Source organism: Emydura macquarii, unplaced genomic scaffold, assembly GCF_026122565.2.
Source record: "Emydura macquarii macquarii isolate MOO-44397 ecotype Brisbane River unplaced genomic scaffold, CSIRO-AGI_Emac_v2 contig_2422, whole genome shotgun sequence".
Taxonomy (NCBI): Eukaryota; Metazoa; Chordata; order Testudines; family Chelidae; genus Emydura; species Emydura macquarii.
Genome location: NW_027132559.1, coordinates 15,763,699 through 15,783,092, shown reverse-complemented (window position 1 = coordinate 15,783,092; position 19,394 = coordinate 15,763,699). Strand labels below are relative to the sequence as shown.

Here is a 19,394-nt window from a genome sequence, read left to right as displayed (position 1 = left end):
TAGCTGGAACTAACAAGAAATCCATAAATGATTAGTTTACTCAGTCTCTCTGAAAGTTAGATCGTACTGAATTTGATTTACATTTCATGCTGAGTCAGTCAGGATATCTGTGTACCAATTTTCCAAATACCCAAATAAAAAATTCAAGAAAAGTACAGGAAATTAAAAATGGGGACTTTTAACTTTTTTATACCCAGGTCACATATAACAATTATACCTTGTTCCTTTTAATGTATTTAACAAAGTTGTATGTATGATAGGTTCCATGAAACAGCCATTATCCAAGATAAACAATATTTTAAATAGCTTTAATATAACTGACAGCCACATTCACAGGTGAGTTCCATAATGGAACATATATCACCATTTAAAGGAAATTGGTTTAAAACTGTTAAGAGGAAGAAACATGGAAATTTTATCTCAAACTCTCTGCAGCTCTTTGGAGACTTCTATAGGTGAGCATGTGCCGGACTGCATAGGATCCACCTGAATTAAAGAAATGCAAATGTACTGAACTTTAGTATTTCATGCATCTTTTAAGATGGCTTTTCACTTTCATCACCGTGTTATTTCATGCACAAAGTTTTAAAGCAGTGCATTATAGCACAAGTTTGAACCAGTGCGTAATAGGGTGACGTGTTCTTTTGAGAAAAATACACCGAATAAAGTCAGCTGATTCAGGCTTTTTTTCATAGTGGACTATTGGGCATTTCCTTTTCCTCTAGTACATCAGGCTAACAGTACTGCTTTAAAATAACCTGCTTTGAAATACAAATCATGAACTTGAAGTATGCTTAAGTTAGTTTTCATTTCAGGTTGAAAAAGGCAACAGAACTTAAGATGGCTGGAGGAACGTTTCATCCAATGGATGGCTATTGTGTATTATAGCTCTAGGACACTGGGCCACACAATCTCACTGCTGCACCACTTCCGAGATAAGAGCACACTAGCTTACTAGGTAGTGGAGCACTTCACTTTTCAACTGTGAAACCTCTTGCTAATTGGAGCCAACTCTAGGACCATCTAAACAAATAACTCTCTTGCATTGTAAGGTTGGCGGGGTAGAAAATACACACAACTGGAGAGAAACTTTAAAATGACTAGCAGTAATTCCCTGCATCCTACTTCCAACAAGAAGTAAACTGATACAAAAGACTGTGAGAGAGACGCATAACCAGTCAAATCCTTCACATAAATGCTAGGATATTTCCACCTTGTCTGCTTCTTTTTATCCTGATAATTGCTTTTCATGTAACTTGCACAAGTTTTCCTGCAGGAAAGCTATTGGACTGGGAGACGATGTCTTAGATGAACCATAATCTTAAAAAAACTGAGACCATGGCTCTGGGAGCCTGCCTCGTGAATGCTTTTCCATCAAATTAATTTTAGTTAGAAAAGGAAAACTTATTTACTTTGGCCCTGATGCTTCTGGTTCATGGGAGCAGAGATAACCAAGAGCCAGGGAATTCAAACTAGACAAAGAACATCTGCAAATGATGTTCTGTTAAAACATACTATCCCAAGAAGCCTTGGTGATGGTCTAAATTTCAGTCTAGGCCACACGTGCTGCATCCTAGGGCTCATTCAGAAATCCACATCTTTTCTTTTCACAAATAGCAAGGTGTAGAGCTAGCTCCTTGTTGGTCTGAAGTAAGGATTTCAACTGTGTAGCAGTATATATCAGAGTAGGTGTATGGAAACCTGAACTCATTTCAAACTGCTGAATATGGCTTTAGAAACTTAGGCCTTCTCTGGCTGCACATTGTCCAACTTTCTGTATGTTGCATCCTTTTCATCAATAGAGACAAACTTCTTAGAAAATTCATATAGGGAGAAAATTAGGAGTACCGTGCTTTCTAAACTCTTATGTACTTCACTCTGTTATGTGTATCATTAATCTCTAAGCAATACATTACAATGATGCACAAGCCTACATACTTGGAATATCCCTGGTAAAGGTGATTGCCATAAATTAAGCCATCTCTTTGTAGAAATTACTTTAGGCATAAGGAGGCTGAATTAACAACAATGCAAAGAGCAACACTTTCTTATACAAGTCACCCTATTTCTGTTCCTTAATGCTCCTCCCTAAGAGTGAATATGCTAATCTGGAACAGCATATATTAAAGTGTATTTTTACCCATGGAGAAGTTGCACCAAATTTTACTGTATAAAGTCCTATATAGTTTTTCTAGTTGTATTTGTCCTGCAATACACAAGGATCAGTTCTAATTTTCCCTAACCTCTCTGCTATTGACGTATTTAAATTCACTCAAAGGAATTATTTTGGGTATGTAACAGAATGTTCTAACAGATGGTGTTTTCATATGGTGTTCACAGATGGCATAGGTACTTTCCCCATAGGAAATGGGAACCAAGCATTTGAACTTACTGCCAGACACTCCATGTAATGTAGTGTTAAAGAAATTAAATATAAAATTTCAGAAAACTGTCATTCATGGGGAAACACCTCATGAAGGCAGCTGAATAACCTCACTGCAGTATGAGTCGTGTGATGGTTCTTTTCAGAGGGATTTGTAGAATTTTTTTTTAAGCTCACTTTTTTTTAGAATTATAATTTTCTGATCTCACTAAATTTTTATTCTCATTGAAACCCTAACCAGATATCCTCCCGGTCACTGAAAGACTTGACTTGACACCTGCAAGAAAAAGGTAAGAACTTTGTCACTTTGAAGAGAAGATGCCATAACTTTTCCTCTTGAACGAATGAGAGTATATGAAGTGTAATGGTCATGAATGATAAAGCTGCTTCTGTTGCTACGCTAGGAGATAGAAGTAGTAAGGGATTCTTAGTTTAATGTTTTCTTTTGCACTTAACTTGAGCAAGTTAAGATCTCCTAACTTTGTACTGCTCTTCCCAATCCGATGCCAAGGGAAGACACTTTAATTGTTTACTGAACACTATATCAGCAACAGCTCAAGTTGTTCCATAAGGATGTTTACAGTCTTTGTGTTCTTCTGTTACAATATTTAGCAATCAATGTTTGTTTCACAGATAGGAATATTATAGGTATAGTTTACAATAAGTAAACTACTTGTAAGTACTTCTCATTAATATTTATTGCCCTTGCTACTACCACTTTTTTTACTTACTCTTTTTTAAACAAGGATTACTTACCGGAGATGTAGGGGCAGACATGATTTTGAAGTGTTGAACTAATCAGTATTCAGTAGTTTTTTAATTAGAGTTCTTGCTGGTTGTAAGGTGAGATTTGTTGCCTAAATTTGAAGTTTAAAATTTATGCTGGATGATCAGATGCAAGATCAGTTAAACCTGGTCAACAGCAGAGTCTTAGCTTGTAATGACCCAGTCCTTCTTGAAGGTTCCAGTGATTCATTCTCAGCTCTTTCTCCATTTCAATGGAGATTTTGAAAAGGTGATCACTTATTACACCTTTACAATTCAACTAGGGTTTTACACTTTTCTGTTTTATTCAAGCTTTCTACTCACTGTGTAGAAAGAACATTGCAGTAAAACACACAATTCAGTCTTCTGGAGACCTTTTTGTTTCCCACAGATGAGCAAAAAAGTTAAAGTGGTGTTTTCCTTTCAAGCCTCATTTTCTGAGCTCTATTATCCATTGCTCCACTGGGGATACAGCCCACCAGAATGAATGGTAATTTGGAGAGGGGAAAGCTAATTGCTCTGTTAGTTTCTCTGCTGTCTTGACACAGCTAATGGGACTGATCCAGATTCTTCTAATAGCAGGCAGGACTTTTCACAAACCTTGTCTCCTTTAGGTACTTTCAGGATCAGGTCAGCAAAAGTACCAGATACCAGCTGTGTAAAACTAAGTTAGACCATAAGATCCACTAGTTGCAGCTTCGTTCTAATTGTCCCACAATCACTTTACCACCAAAAGGGTCTCTTTACTTGCATCTGTTATCACCTGCCATGGCCCTAATCTATTTTTATGCCTGAATAATTCTCAATTCTCCCTGGTGTTATGGGAGGAATGTAAATGGTTTCAAAGTTGTTTCCAATGAGAAACCACATATGCTCAAAGGCCCTAAAGTTGGAGAAGGGCTTGCATTCAGATGAAGCCTTTGTGCCCTATGTCCTAATTTTGTGAAACCATAGGCAAGGTTCTGGTGTGACAACTCCATGCCAGTCTAATAACATTTGCATAGATTCACTGAAATGACTAGTAATGTCCTAGGAGATAACATGCCGAAGTGCTATATAGGGACCATAATAGTGTTTTTCTTCTGATTTTTCCAGCTCAAGAATGCAGCCGCTGGCCCAAATTCTCTTCTGTGCAGAGATCTGCATGGGAGAGGGGTGCGTAAGGGAGTCAGTTACAGTTCTTCAATTCTCATGGCACAATCTACACCAATCTCACTGTAAGCAAACTAGCAAAGAACCCCATGGGACTGTATGCCAGTTTGGGGTAGCAATGCGTTCTCCTTGCCCCTACCCTGGAGTCAAATGGGGGGGGGAATGTCAGTCCACGGGGGCGAAGTACACCAGCAATGCATCAGCCAAGAGCTCCACCACCTAAGGAGAATTCTCAGTTGGCTAGATCAGGCTGCTTTCCACCAGAGAAACACAAAGGGTCTGGAAAGCAGAGAATGCCGTCATTTCACACTGAGAAACCATATGATAATGGGGTTCTGCTGAGCTAGGCTAATCATCTCATCACATAAATTAGCTCAGCCTATCAGGATTCAGGAAATCTGCCATGCGAGCTGATGTGAAGTTTTCCAATGTCTCACACTCTCTATTCAAGCAGCAGCCTGATAACATCTGCTGCTATCCAGGTAATAAGACAATTTAAAAAAATGCTTCTATGGACATGAAGAAAGTGAGTGAGCCACTACTGATAAAACCGTCAACTCAAAATTTACATTAGTGAGAACGTTTCCATGGCTCTAGAAGACTAACAATAGGAAAACCACTCCTAAGAGCATGTAATGCCTGTCCAGAATAGGGAATGTATATGCAAGGGCAGGAAAGCATACTAGATAATCTAAAGTTTCTTTTGCAACCCCAGTATCTGTGGATACCTGTATATTTGTGCATTGCTAAATAGTTCTTATGATATTCTACATCTTTTGGATTTAACAAAATAAATTAAAAATCTGGTTATTTCATTTTTCGATGGATTAAGTTGCTAACATTTTTCCAAATTCTAAGGATTTTCATGAGGAAGAAATTCTAAAAAAAACCAAAAACAAACAAAAACCAGGTGGCTTCAGAAAGTTAGAGCCATGTTATTTTCTCACAGCATTTTACCAAGTTGGCATTTTCAGCAAGACAGACCAAGAACAAGTAACATTTATATCCATTTTATTACTCATCCTCTATTTCATGATTTTTTCATTTGGCAATATTTTCACTATAGTACCTTCAAAACATTTCTGAAGCATTCGGCAAGGCAGTACATTTACACTGCATTTTAAATTTTATTTTATAATCCATTTGTCTTCCATCCTTTTCTAGAGATAAATCGGCCAATCAAGTCCAATGATCTTTCAGGTTGGTCATAAGGTAAGATATGTCCTCCACCTCGAACAATTACCTTCAGGGTGCAAAGAAAGAACAGATAGTAGTAAATCCTGAGCAACAAAAGGCAATTTTGCCAGCAGAAATTAATTAAAACTGTCTGTGTGTGCATGCTGAGTTAGAAGGCTGAACAATAATCTCTCTTTCTAGTCAGTAATTTATAAACAAATAAATCCATAGTCAAAGTCATGTGATCTTAGACCAGTTAATAATAGGATCAAAAACAAGCCTAGTTGGTAATCTTTGATATTTAGACAGGCCTATCATGGATACCATTGCATCATGCTTTGAGTCTCCACAGGAAAACTAGCAGTACCATCACCACCACATCTGGTCTGTGATTTAAACTGACTAGTCAAATATTCATCCTAATTTGCAATTATTTAAAAGAAGAGCACAAGTCTATATTGTATGATTTAATTTTAGAATATGAATTTTCATTAGAAAATTAAAATAGTAGGTGCAATCTTAGAGTAATTAATTTTAACCAACAGATTTTAGATTATTTTCACCTTAGTTTATAGTCCTTTACTTTTTGACTTAACATTAGACATCTCTCCCTTTTTGTGTATTCCAATTTTTGCTTAAATTCAGAAGGGAACACGTGTTACTTTATTTAATTATTCATATAATTGAAGTGTGAAACTGTTTATATGATTGTTTTTTTAAAGCATCTTAGATTATAGTGCATTCCCAATTTTCCTATATTCAATTTTTAAGACATTTCTTTTTCAGTGTATGAAGCTTGTTCCAGTTCATTGGGTATTTTCTCTCTTCCTCAGCCCCTCCTTTATGAAATGCTAAAAGTAAACAACTGTTTGACGACATCTTCAAGTTATTCCAAAGAAGATCTTTTACTGGCGCCCACAATCCCAGTCTGGAGTAGTCAGACCGAAAGTAGGGGGACAAGCTCCAGCCTTGGCCATTATCTGACAAAGTGACTTCTGTGCAGACATACAGCTAGATTGAGGACACCTAAACGAGTTATTTGTATGACAAAATACAGCTGTTTGAGTTTAAAAACTCTTTTGGCAGCTGCTGTCTGGACTACATCACAACCGAATATATAAAAGCGAAAGGTCATAGTCTCATATGCGTTCCATTCTGCCCTCCACACCCCCATTGCACCAGTAGCATGACTAGAGTAAAAAGATCTGTCAGCATATCCATTAACCCCTTCCCCTCCAAGATCATCATTTAGTCATAGAAATTTGCAGCACAGCTTTATAGAACCAGCACTTATGGTGTGAATAAATATGCATATTAAATGTTGATTAACCGTTATGTTCATATGCCTTTTATCCCCAAAGGATCCCACTGCACTTTAGAAGCCAGTTTATCAACTACACAGGGATCCACTACTGAAAGACGGCAACAGCCTAATAGCACTTTGCTACGCTATATATCAGCTCAACAAGAAGTGAAGAATACCACCACCTCCCATTTGACAAAATGTCCTTTATCGTTTCAGAGGTAGGCAGAAGGTAATTATCCAAATATGGCCCATACAGCCCCCTTCTCTCAGGATAAGAGTCATGTGCTCTTTACACACCACAAGTCTTAAGACTTTTTCACATTTCATTCAGAAGACTGCACCTCCAGTAGTTCAGTATCTCCCAACATCCTGCAGAGGCACTGCTCAGTACTAATGAGAAGGCAGAATACTGCTCAATCAATAGGTGGCAAGGTGGCACTTCTTCCAGCACCTAGATATGCCTGAGGCTTAATAAAGAACCAACAGGGCCAGAGCCTGCTAAATTTCAAAGATCTGACTGGAGCAAAGCACAAGGTGGCATGGCTTGAAGTTTCTGAAAATCGGTGATTTGCGACAGTGGGTTCTGAAGCAGCCACTAGGGGTAACATTTTCAAAAACTGCCTAGCGACTTAGACTGCTTAGTATCTAAATCACTTTTGAAAACAGGATGAAGGGGCATTTTTGGAAGTTTTACATATTTCATTTTTTTTCTTGTAGCAAATAGGCATTTGCAAATAAAACCATAACAGTCCCCATCTATTTAATGTATATCATGAAATTATAATAGCTAGTAAAGGCACAGCAAGAATTATTAAGCATTAAGTAAGGTTAGCTCAATACAAGACTGGACACAGTTGCAGCATAATTAAACGCATCACTAAGTACCAAATGTGGACTGAAAGATGCAATAAGGTTGGTTGTCTTTGTGATCAGTCACCTTTATTGTTGTACTGTACAAGGAAAGCAAAACTCACTAGGTTAACATCATCAAATGTCTGACTTAAAACCTGGAATGATAGCTTATCTTTAACACACCATACTGTGCTGCTCTCTCAGAACACTGCAATGCTTTATACAAGATCATGCTCTGCAATTCTTCAGCACACAAGGGCAAGTAAAAGCCTCGATCGATCTAGAGTTTCAGCTTTAACTCTTAGTAGTTCAGCTTTTTTAAAAAAACAAACAAGCAGATATTAATCTGTTTGGTCCATTCAGTTAAACTAATAAAATTATTTCCTTGCATCTGATAGTTTTAGACAAGGATTCTGCTTTACATAGGGACAGATTTTAGTTTTGCATTTATTTATTTTTAATGAGACGAAGTGGTGTAAGTACCAGAAAACTTCCAGTTTCTAGGGATTCTGACATTCACATCAGACAAGAAGGAAATGCAGGAATACAAATTTAAGCATATTATTCTGTCACTGCACCTCACCCCTTACCAGGAAAACCCAACCTTCCAAGGAGTGAGAGAGAGTTTCATCTTCATGCTAAACAAATTGTGAGTCTCACCCAAGTAGGGAATGCCAGCTACCCCAAATTATTTAGGACATACACTAAAGGACAATGTTGCCAACTGAACTAAACCACAGCCACCATATTCATTTTACTCTGGCTTTCGGATCAGTTTAAATGCTCTATACCAGATAGCCCTCCATTCCCTAATCCAATCATTACCATGACCAGAAGCTGCAAGTAGTGTCACGGAGGCCTGCAAGGCTGTTCCAGAATTCTGTCTTAATCAAACAAGAGCTGCTTCACTAAAATGAGTCAACAGCTGCAGCTCCCCTCCCTCCTACTCTGCTTCAAAGAGATAAACACTGTTGGGGAAAGCAAGCGGGCAGAGTTCACAGACTTCAACTCTGACACTCTTGCAAGGAACAAAAAAACCAGTAGGATGCAGGGTCTCTGCTTACATTTACTGTGACCCAAACTTCCTTTTTGACCTCTGTGTTATTAGTAAGGAGGACAGTGTCTGTAGGATGTCGCTACACTGGATGTGGACATTCAGGAATTCCAGTGAGGCTGACCTCTCAGGCATGAAAAAGTTACTCTTCAAGACAGGCTGGACTCAAGTTTGTTTAATCACATCACTAGTATGCATGCAAGTTGTTCTGGTTTTGGTTGTTAGAAGTAGTCATTTAAAAAAAAAAAACCACCTCACTCAATAGTCATTTTATTCCTCTATTGTACTATCAGAGTACCTAACCCAATTAACAGATACCCTGTATTATGACATTTTACATCTGTACTGCTATCATAGGGTATAACTGCAGCTTGAGCAGACACATTCGAGCTAGCTTTAATCTAACTAGCTTGGATATCAGAGCAGCAAAGCTGCAGCAGTGCATGCTTCAGCGCTCAGGGCTCTGGGCGTGTTTGTGTAGTCCATGCTGATGTGTGCACTGCTTTGGCTTCATTACTCACTACTAGATTAAAACTGGCCTCAAGTATGTCTCTTCGAACTGCAGTCACACTCTGAGATTGTGCATCGGCATACCTTGAGTGAGATCCTTCAGTGGAGCATGCACTATAGATGCAATCAGTTACCTCCAGCACATATACACTCATCTTAGCACATATAGGTACAAGCATTGGTCGTAAAATTGTTCAGATTCTCTTTAAATCCAGCTACAACATTTGACCAACAACCTGCCAAAGTGAATTCCAAAGGCTGACTAACTCACTGCTGTGTAAACTGGTGTTCTTTTTTGCTTTATATTTACTTTCCATTGAAAGTGACCCTTTGTTCTTTTATAAATGGGACAATGTAAAATGAGAGACTGATCTTTTTCCTATCTACTCCCAATTCCAATACCTTGATTAAGTTCCCCAGTTAAGCTTTCAGTCATTCCATATCAGCTCCCCACCACATCTAACAATCTTCGTTACCTTCTCTAGCTGGACCTTTTCAGTACCTATGGTAAAACCTTGTTCTAGCAAAGGTTGATGCATTTGACTTGTTGGGGGTTATAGAATAGACCTCGTGGGAGAGACAAGCACTTGAGGTCTTAGGGTGGAAGTGGAGGGAGAGGGAAGGAACTGTGTGTTCTTTGCTCAGTTGAAGTATGGGTACCTTATCACAATTCCTTGGAGTACTGGCATGCTGTCAAGGCAGCTTAATCAAACTTCCTCATACTCAGAAGATTCTGCTGGTGAATGCAAGTATCCTCTTCCTCCTCTACCATACCTATATAGCACAGAGTAGGTATTATCCTATATGTTCAAGATGGGCAACCAAAATTCATAGAGGAAGACTAAACACTTCTAAAATATGGATCTCCATAGAGCTCTTAATCTCATTAGTCTAATTTTTAGAATGGACAAGCACACTGTTTAGTGCACCTACATGTATAACAATTTAGGGCAGGCTTTAATAAGCTTATTTGATATATTCAATTTCCTAGAAAGATGTTTTAAAGAATTAAACTCACTGGTTTTCAAAAGGGTAGCAAGTGTACTCCGGCTTCCAGAAGTCAAGGAAGCACTGGCTAAACCTTGTAACTTCTTTTTTTAGGACTCTAACAGGTTTTTAGAGCCATTTCCAAAGTCCTCCTTCCAGTCAGCAGTGGAAGGAATTCCCGGGCTCAGGAAGAGTGAGGATGGCAGAGCAGTTTTAAAAGAAGTTATAAGGAAATTAATTACACTTTGATCAATTTGTTTCCAAGATTTTACCAACATCTGTAGTGACAAAATTAGTATCCTGGTTATTACTGTGATGCAGAAATAAAAACTCTGTCTTCAGAGACTCCTGTATTAAAATGCCCCAATTGTTTTTGCTCTGTCTTTGCAACTTTCTCTATTGGCTAGTAGCTAGTTAACTTTAGACAAGTGGTTCTTTGTGTCTTAATCTTGGATATCAATAAGCATGTACAATTAAGCCAGTGAGGGGAATACTGCAAAACAGATGTGGACAGTCTTAGACATAACTGGATAGGGTAATCTGCAGGAAGCACCAAGCAGAGAAGGCCAAATCTTTTCTTGCTTTTAGATCTCTGGCAAGGCAGCACAGTTGGCTAATGGTTGGTTTTTTGAGCAGCCTTGTGGCTTTTTGGTAATACTCTGCAGTGTCACGCAGGAGACCAGCTGGATTCCTTATGTGGGTTTATTTTTCCCTGGCTGGGTTGTTCTGCGGAAGCAGCATGCTCTGTGTTATCAGGATCTAAGACACAACCTATAATGCTTACTAGAGATTGGCAGAGCTAGGCTTTGAAAAGAGACTTCTCCGGTCCTCAAAGGGAAGACTGGTAAACACATGGAAAATGAGGGAATTAAAATCAAGGGGACATGAGGACACCAAAAGGAAAGAACAGTACTACAAAAGAAGGGGATCCACAAGGTTTGATTCTGAACCAACAGGGAAAGGTGATGGGGGGGGGGTGGGGAGGGGGAGAGAAGAGAGTCTCAGCTCATGTTCGGCATCCAGTTGATACACGTAAAAATATCAAGTATTAGTAAATAAACATTGACACCTATGTTCTGTACTCCAAGATCTCAGCTATTGGCTTGAGTCATTTGTTCCTTATACTGTACTCTAGTAAAAACCTTAAATTCATTTCTCATCTGCTGTAGTAGCTTATTTATTGTCAGCTGGCCACTAAAGCAATGAAAGAAAAATATTTTAGCCAAGCCTGTGTAAAACATTCCAGGTAGCATATTTTAGTTTGCTTTGATTCAAAATTTAAAGTCTACAGCACCTTCTATTAACTCTTTGCTCTGTCGCTCACCACAAAATGCATGGACCTTCCACACATGCAACAAAAAGCACAAAACAAGAAAGCTTTCACAGCTATAGAAAAAGTATCAAGTTCTAATTTAAAATGGCCACATCTAGACCTGTACCCAATAGGAAAAGATAGAATAATATATCCAACAACAGGACGCTGTGGGTATGACTGCGCTGCAAAAAAAAAAAGAAAAAAGAAAAAAAAAGGACCTGTAGTAGAAAGTCTCAGAACCCAGGTCAACTGACTGAGGCTAGCAGGGCTCATGCTACAGGCTAAAAATAGCAATGTAGATGTTCCCAGTGGAGATGGGGAGACCACACCATGTTGCCAGATTTCAGAGCCCAGGCTGAGCCTGAACAGTTGACTTGGGCTTTGAGACTCACTGCTACAGGCCTTTTTTGAGCAGTGTAGACATACCCTGGCATACCTTGTAAGATCAAAACCTTTGAAGAACTGAAGTGATATGGAATGAGTAGGCCAGGTCTTTTACCAGATAAATAGGTTCGCTCTGTTAGCTCATGAACAAATGCGCGCGTGCACGCACGCACGCACACACACACACACACACACTCTCTCAAAAAAGAGTGTAGATTTACATAAATAAAGAGAAAGGGAACAAGGGACAACAGACAGCCAAAGGTTAACACAATAAAAAAATGGAACAATGATGCATGCGTGCACGCTCACATGCTCAGAGGAAGAATGCTCATGGGAGACTCATTCCGCCCCACCACCTTCCCCCCATAACATAGCCCAGACAAGTCACCACTATCTCAAGATAATGGTATCAAAGGCAGTGTCTATTCTATGGTAGCATTAATGGACACTAGCTACAGACAGAAAAACCTTTTATATTTGAATCTTGCTGCTATTTTCAACTGTGGGGAAAAAAAGTTTAGCTATTAAAAGCACTCCTACTGCAACCCTGTTTGCGAGTCTCTCACACGCACACAAAGTCTCTCAGCTAATTTTAGAACAAGGGAATGGCTGGCTAGTTTGACCCTTCCCCCTTCCCAGTGGCAGTCACTGCAGCAGTTCTACACACTACAAATACTAACCACAGTGCATTCTATAGTTTGAACACATTATTACACAAGCTATTCATTGTATTTTATATATTGGTCATCAGCTGCATTGCTTGCAATCCAATATAACTAATATTCCAGGAGCAGGAGATTTCCTAGTTATTCAGCCAATAACCATGGGAATCTGGAATTTCTAAATAAATTGAGGGTTACAAAGAACAGTATTTGTGACTATTTAAATCCATCAATATTAAATAGCAAACAATTAAAATCCTATGTAGGTTTAATCTAGGCAGATGACAGTCGATCAATGAATTACAATTGTGCAAATAATGTATTTTCCACAAATATTGGTTGACTTCTAAAATTAATTTCGCCCTCGATCACACCCATTTTTATAATAAAAAAATATTAATGGGACAATAGTGCCTAGACGCTCCAACCAAGATTCAGGCCCCACTGCACTAGGGGCTCTACAAACATAAAATGATGTGGTTTTTGCTTGCCACCTAAAGCAAATGGCAGTAGGTTGAGAGGGAGATACTTTGAAATATGCACTCAAAATGTGCACACACTTTTTGCATTCATTCCATGAACATTCCAGTGATCCTGCCGACCACTGCAGTTAATGGTGAAAGCAAATTTTGAAGTTAATTTCAGTATTTGCTTGCATGCTCATCCAATCCAGGAACTGCAAAACCCTGTGACCCAACAGCTAGGAAATAGCTGAAATGAATATTCAGAATCAATGAAAATTGAAATGAAATGAAAAATTTGGAAAGAGAGTCAAAGACATCACAACTTGCTTATACAGATTCCACAAATAGAAAAACTAAATCAATTAGTACAACACATTCGCTGCAAATTATTCACACAGCACTAATGTTGCACTTCCCAGAGTGTTAAGAACAATGCACAATGTCGTGACATTCCATTTTAGGATAGCAAGAAGCCTCAACTATTATTGTCTGGTGGCAGCACAACACACAACAAAAGGCAAATTTCTACTCAGCAATATCTGTGTAATCTCTCAGAAATCAGGGGATTGCAGGTGCATAAGCAGAATTTGACCCAACAGAACCTACTGAATGTTTGATTGGATTTTTTTATCCATTCCCTGGTGGCAGGAAGGAACCTGTGGAACTACAGGCTGCAGCGTGGGATATTATCTGGGATTTATTCCCTATTCCCAGGGCTGTACATTCGGGGAGGCAGGGGGATCTTCGCCCTTATCCAAATGGCCTGATCCTGAACCCAGGTTCCCAGAGCAACAAAGTACTCCAGCCTCAGGGTTATCCACCAATGTCCCCTGCCAAGCTGCATTCCCCTTTTCCTCTCACAACCCACCATTCCCAGACCCAAAAATCCTCAAAAAATGGTGCCAAACCTATCTGTGGAGCAGGTCTGGCCTAACTAGTCAAATCATTGAATTGTTTAATAATGGCTCCTTAAAAAGGCATAATGTTTCTCATTATACTTTAGCAAGCAAAGGAGCAATATGGACAGTTCAAGTAGGGGAGCCAAATATTCACTCAGAGCATTTAATACAGACAGTCTGAGCCCTCATTTATGCTGGAGAATGTACCTGTCCCCCTGCTTTAACCAAACAAACAAATGATTCAATGGTCTGGGGTGCTTGGGTATCTGACAGGAGTGTCACCCCCCTTTGGATTCCATTAAACTCTTCAGGCAGGGTATCATCCTTTAATTGGATCTGTCATGCTACCCACTCCCAGATTGAAAGGAAATGCACCATGATTAGCCCCCTGCCTCCCCCCACATCTCCCCCTCCTTCCAAAGTATCAATTACCAAATCATCTCCCTAGTGGCCTACACCCCCCTCCAAAAACCTATAGTCATTAATGCATCGGGACTTCAGATATCTATCACCTTGTTTCCTACTGATTGGTTTTTGAATGATACCTTTGCTAATTGTTCCCAGTTTACCAGAGTAGGAGAAAAAATGCTGCTGTGGGCAATTACAAACTCAGCAGAGGTTAATCTCCAAAAACGACGGGATGTTGTTAACTATTTGTGGGAAGGGTGGAACTCTTTACAGGAATCTGACGCAGCAGCTCAAGTCCAACGCCTGGAACATGCCCTGGGGCTGCTATACCGAGGGGGAATATTGCAAGGATCTGCACTAAGCTCCACTGACCACCTGCTGGGAACAGTTATTTTAACTCTTGGAATCCTCACCAAAGGCCTTATGACAAATTTGGTGAGAAGTGTCAAAACAATTTTATGGGGAGAGGCTTGTAACCAGGTCCAGCAAACTCTAACAGATCATTTTGTAAACTTCTTACGGGATGCTCATTTGGGGGTATGGGCTTCTGGACTAGAGGGTACCAATGTAGCAAAGCAATTAAAAAGCTATAGGCCTTTTAGAGCCAGTTGGCGAACAACCCTCGGGGACTGTACCCTAGCTCAGTGCACTCTCAATATCAAAGGAGTAGCTAGAGGGAATTGGTCCTCTGCCACCCTATTACAGGCAGGTTTCGGAAGTGGGTGCGAATGGGGATGGTCCCGAGAGCCAGTGTGGCAGGTGCGGATTGGAACAAACGATACATGGTTTCTGGTATTGACACATTGAGAGTCTAACATACTATAGTTTAAGTTAAGAATCAGAGAGCTTGGCAGAAAATAAGGTTTCATTTTTGGCAGACAGAGACACATGCTTCTGTTTTATGCGACTAATACTAAAGAGAAAGTCCATCATGATTATAGTCCATTTTTTCCATTACCACACGCTTGTTATTTGTAAAGAGTCTACAGATCCAAGTTCCACAGAGAATGCTTTTGTTACTGCAGAACAATTCTATTTTATAGCAAGAAGAGGAGAGGATCCCTGCCAAAGTTTTAAATCACCTACATAAAATGCAAAGACCTGGATGCAGTTAAACACCTCTTACTCATCAAACACATGTGATTCTCATTTCTTTCCCTGCATATTACGCAACGTTAGAATACATCTTTTATTCCTAGATATGTTTGATATTCATGGGAAAAGCAAATCGTGCTGAAATTTGCCAAAAGCCTTTGATTTTGGCAGTAAGTTACCTTTAAGTACCTTTTTCTCACATCTGCAATTGGCATATTATGGTCTGAATGAGATGAGACTTTCAGTACAAAAAAAAAAAAGCTTCACATCATGGAGCCTGGCAGAAGCACACGGGACAGGGTCAGACACATACACAAAAGGAGTACAGAAAGGAGAAAAGAAGGCATTCTAAGACCTTGTCTACAGACGCGTACTATGCTCAATATAATTTGTGCCACCTAAAACACATCCACACACAAAAGCTATTAAAAAAGCTGGAAAATATGTTAGATATTATTTGTGGTAGGCTAAGCTTTCACGGGGTTGAATCCTGTTTCACTTTGAAGTATTTCAGTGCTAGCATATATGCACACTGGCTAAACAGTTCATCTAGTCCTCCTACTGCTGTCCCACAGCACATCTGTGGCCTTTCAAAATCTTCCAGAATGCCACTGGTGTAGAGAAAACAGTGCTAGCATGAACATAGGGCAAACCCTATGTCTCCTTAACACCGTTCAGCATGTGTAAAAGAGTGTGCCTCTCGGAGTGCTCTCTGCTGGCCATGGGTAGCTCTGCAGTGCCCTGCCTTGGTTTCCCCTTCTGCTTAGAGTCCACTAAAAAGTCCACACAGTCCAGATATTCAAAACAAGCCCCATTTCTGGTTATCAATGTACTAAATCCTGCACAAAGTCTTTCAAAATAGAATTCAAACCTCCAGTCTGCCTCATAATTTCAAACGGGAACCTGTCTTCCTGCTCTCCCAGTGTTTCTTGACATTCTCTGCATTCTCCACAGGCCACCTTCCTGATAGTGTCTTCCTGCCTGCTGACTCAGGGCCCTGAAGGAGCTTTCTTACTCCCTACAGTGTCTGCATGCATCTGTCTCCTCACCTGCAGCATCTTCTCTCTCCAGACATGCCTACACTTCAATAAAACATATGGTTGGCCCATGTCTGCAGACTTGGTCTCGCAGGGCCATAACATCGCAGAGTAGATATCCAGACTCAGGCTGGAGCCCAGGCAATAGCATCCTCCCTCCCATTGGGGTCCCTGAACCCGGACGTCTACACTGTAATTTTATAGCCCTGCACTCCGAGCCTGAGTCAGCTGACATGGGCCAGCCACAGGTGTTTATTGCAGCATAGACATATCCTTCCTGACCTACCACAGGCCTGATTGGGTCCCTTGACCCATTGGTCACATAATCTTCATTCTACCCACCTGAGGAGGTGAATTAAGATTGTCACAGGTGGACTGAGGCCCATCTTCTGTTTAAGGGGCCAGTCACCCTGTGACAGTATTGTCAGCGTGGATGTAGTTGAAGAATGCGTAAGGCAGATCAGTAAAAATGCTCCAGTTACAAACTGTTCAGTTTTCTACTGTAGACAAGGTTTAAGCCTTTGACTTGGAACAAGAAGTATGAATGCGACCAACATCAATAGTAACAAAATATGGCAATACCGATCAGCTGTTCAGTGCTCTATGTGAAATGAGATGTAGATCTCAAATCCTTCCTACTGGACAGGGTCCACAAAAAACATGTAATTGAAAAGGCACTTTTATTGGCAGCTCCATTCAAGACAGCTCCAATAAAAGTGGGGGGAAGAACAAGTGCACATGTGCACTGAGAAGCCTACAGTGCTGCTGTCCCTGCAGTACCCATCCTGGAAAAAGACTATTTCAGTTTCTGTAAGAAAAATGTGTAGCAAGTTCTAATTCCAACAGAATCATTAACAAATATGTGGGATGTCTGTGTTCTCCAGGACCATCATTTTTATGGATGGCCCTCTGAATTGGATCCTTTAAATTGCTGATGAAATTATTCTTGGCCCCAATAGTCGCATGAGTGTTGTGTGTGTTCTGACTCTTTTCGTTTTAACAGTTCCTTGTTCAGGCATAAGAGATTCACATCAAATTCTTTCTTAATACATTTTTCTTTTCAAATAAGACCAAGAAGTTACTAAAAATAATTGAGAGGACAATTGTAGTATGAAAGAGGGGCGGTAAGATTATCTAGCACTGTACTTGCCAAAGGATTTGGTACAGCACCACCATAACTGCAACCAGTACTCTTAATGGCTGGAACCGTCTCCCCGGTATAATTTGTCACAACCTTCAGGTCTGGGGAGGCAGGGTTTCACCCATCCAGTGCCACAGGTGGATCACATTACCTTTGCTCTTCCATGATAGTGCTCATGGGAAAAAATACAGAGGGTGGTTTCCTGTTGCTTTCCCTCCAGTTTGTGATTGTCATTGGTTAAATTGTGGTTTAACTCTTCCACCTTTAATGGCAATTCCTCCATCTGGGGTGACACTACTCTCCCTAGGTGCTCACTCATCCACAGCCGTTGACACTTCCTGAGGCTTCAGTCAATCACAGATGATGCCATTATAATAGCAGGTTACCACACAGCATGACCTGACCTAAGAAAACTAAATATATCCTCAGCATATAGACAACTGCTTATTTAGAGTCCATGTCTTAAGAGCTTCCTTTCACTACCTGATAGAATTCACCAGCTTGGCGCACATAACCAGCCACCTCTTCGTCACGCGGATGGATCTTCCATATGAATCTTTCAGCATTTTTGTAATCTTCCACTTTGCTCCATGGCACAGTAGGCAGAAAGCGTTCCGTCAGGGGAGCTGCTACTATGATATCAAGCTGTCCACTGTATAACAGAACCTGGAATGGGGACAAAGCAGTCAACATTAAAGAAATCGCAAAGCTCAGTTAAACAAATTTAGCTTGGCAGTACTTTAGATTCAATGCATTAAGCTCTAAGTGGCCATGTGAGCCTTAGAGCAGAGTAATTTCAAAGGCACAAACAAGACTTAAAGCCATCTTGGCCTCCCACAACTGGACCCTGGTCTGTGCTGCACAGAATTTCAGCCCTGTTCTTCCTCTTTTCCTGGGCGGAGATCCACCACCACCACCATCATCATTGTAATTTCCATACTATGCCCAAATTGGTGTAAAAAAGATCTGTGTTTTAGCACAACTATCTCAGTAGTCTTCCATTAACTTCCAAAAGACAATCAAAAGTACTCAGCTCCTTAAGAAGGCATATTGGTAGCATGTTATTTGGCTATGAATCTTTGTAACTCCTAGAGACGCATTTTGTATTTTAATTACAAAAAGTCAATGCAAAAACTCAATCTGTGATTGAAGTTTAGTAAAATAGATAGTCCAACGCAGCCAGGAATTAAGCAGATCTCATTTAACAGTCTCAAAATTATAGATAGTCAAGACTTTAATAAAAATCATGCCAGCCATTGTAACTCACTTCTGCAACAATGCAGTAACAGTGATTAAGAACTACCACATCAGATATTTCTATGATGCATTTAACACCCCTGTTCAGGGAAAAAGGTATCTTATTTTCACAAGAATAGCAAAAAAAGTGCTTTGACTTCATATAATACAAAGTACAGTACATAAATATAATGGTATATAAATAAAATCAGGATGAGAACTTAGTTAAAAACATTTATGTTTATTTTAAGATTTACTGTTTTCTTGAAAATATTGCTTACATAAAAGTTTGACATGTTAATAAATGCAGTTAACCCTTTCACATCTGGCCTGAGCATTTACAGAAAGTGGATCATGATGGGAGCACCCCTAACCACAAAGCAACAAATTACACATAGGTAACTGTTCAAACCAGTGGATATCTTCTGACTCTCTATAATGGGGTAAGTGTGCCGTGATCTGCCGCTGAAATTCCCTGTCTCGCGGTATTTGTCGACAGCAACTAGGATGCTGCGAGAATTCCACCAGCGGGTAATTTAAATGTTGCCCGCCGGCAGAGTTCAGT

The 19,394-nt window shown here is 39.9% G+C and overlaps 1 protein-coding gene and 1 long non-coding RNA gene across 4 annotated transcripts in view; one reads left to right on the top strand and one right to left on the bottom strand.

Moving 5' to 3' along the window:
• The window catches only part of LOC137162310 (uncharacterized), a 28,825-nt gene extending 24,472 nt beyond the window's left edge, over nucleotides 1-4,353 (top strand). The window contains exons 2-3 of the long non-coding RNA XR_010922350.1: nucleotides 2,625-2,673; nucleotides 4,244-4,353. This is a non-coding gene — a long non-coding RNA (uncharacterized lncRNA). The remainder of the gene's footprint in view (nucleotides 1-2,624; nucleotides 2,674-4,243) is intronic.
• A 941-nt stretch (nucleotides 4,354-5,294) lies between these two features.
• Nucleotides 5,295-19,394, bottom strand: part of CPVL (carboxypeptidase vitellogenic like) — an 83,658-nt gene continuing 69,558 nt past the window's right edge. For all 3 annotated transcript variants that reach the window (XM_067561992.1, XM_067561993.1, XM_067561994.1), the window contains 2 exons: nucleotides 18,077-18,259; nucleotides 5,295-5,543 (listed from right to left, as the gene is read on the bottom strand). In XM_067561992.1, coding sequence (XP_067418093.1) covers nucleotides 5,433-5,543; nucleotides 18,077-18,259 — 294 coding nt within the window. In that variant the 3' untranslated portion in view covers nucleotides 5,295-5,432. The remainder of the gene's footprint in view (nucleotides 5,544-18,076; nucleotides 18,260-19,394) is intronic.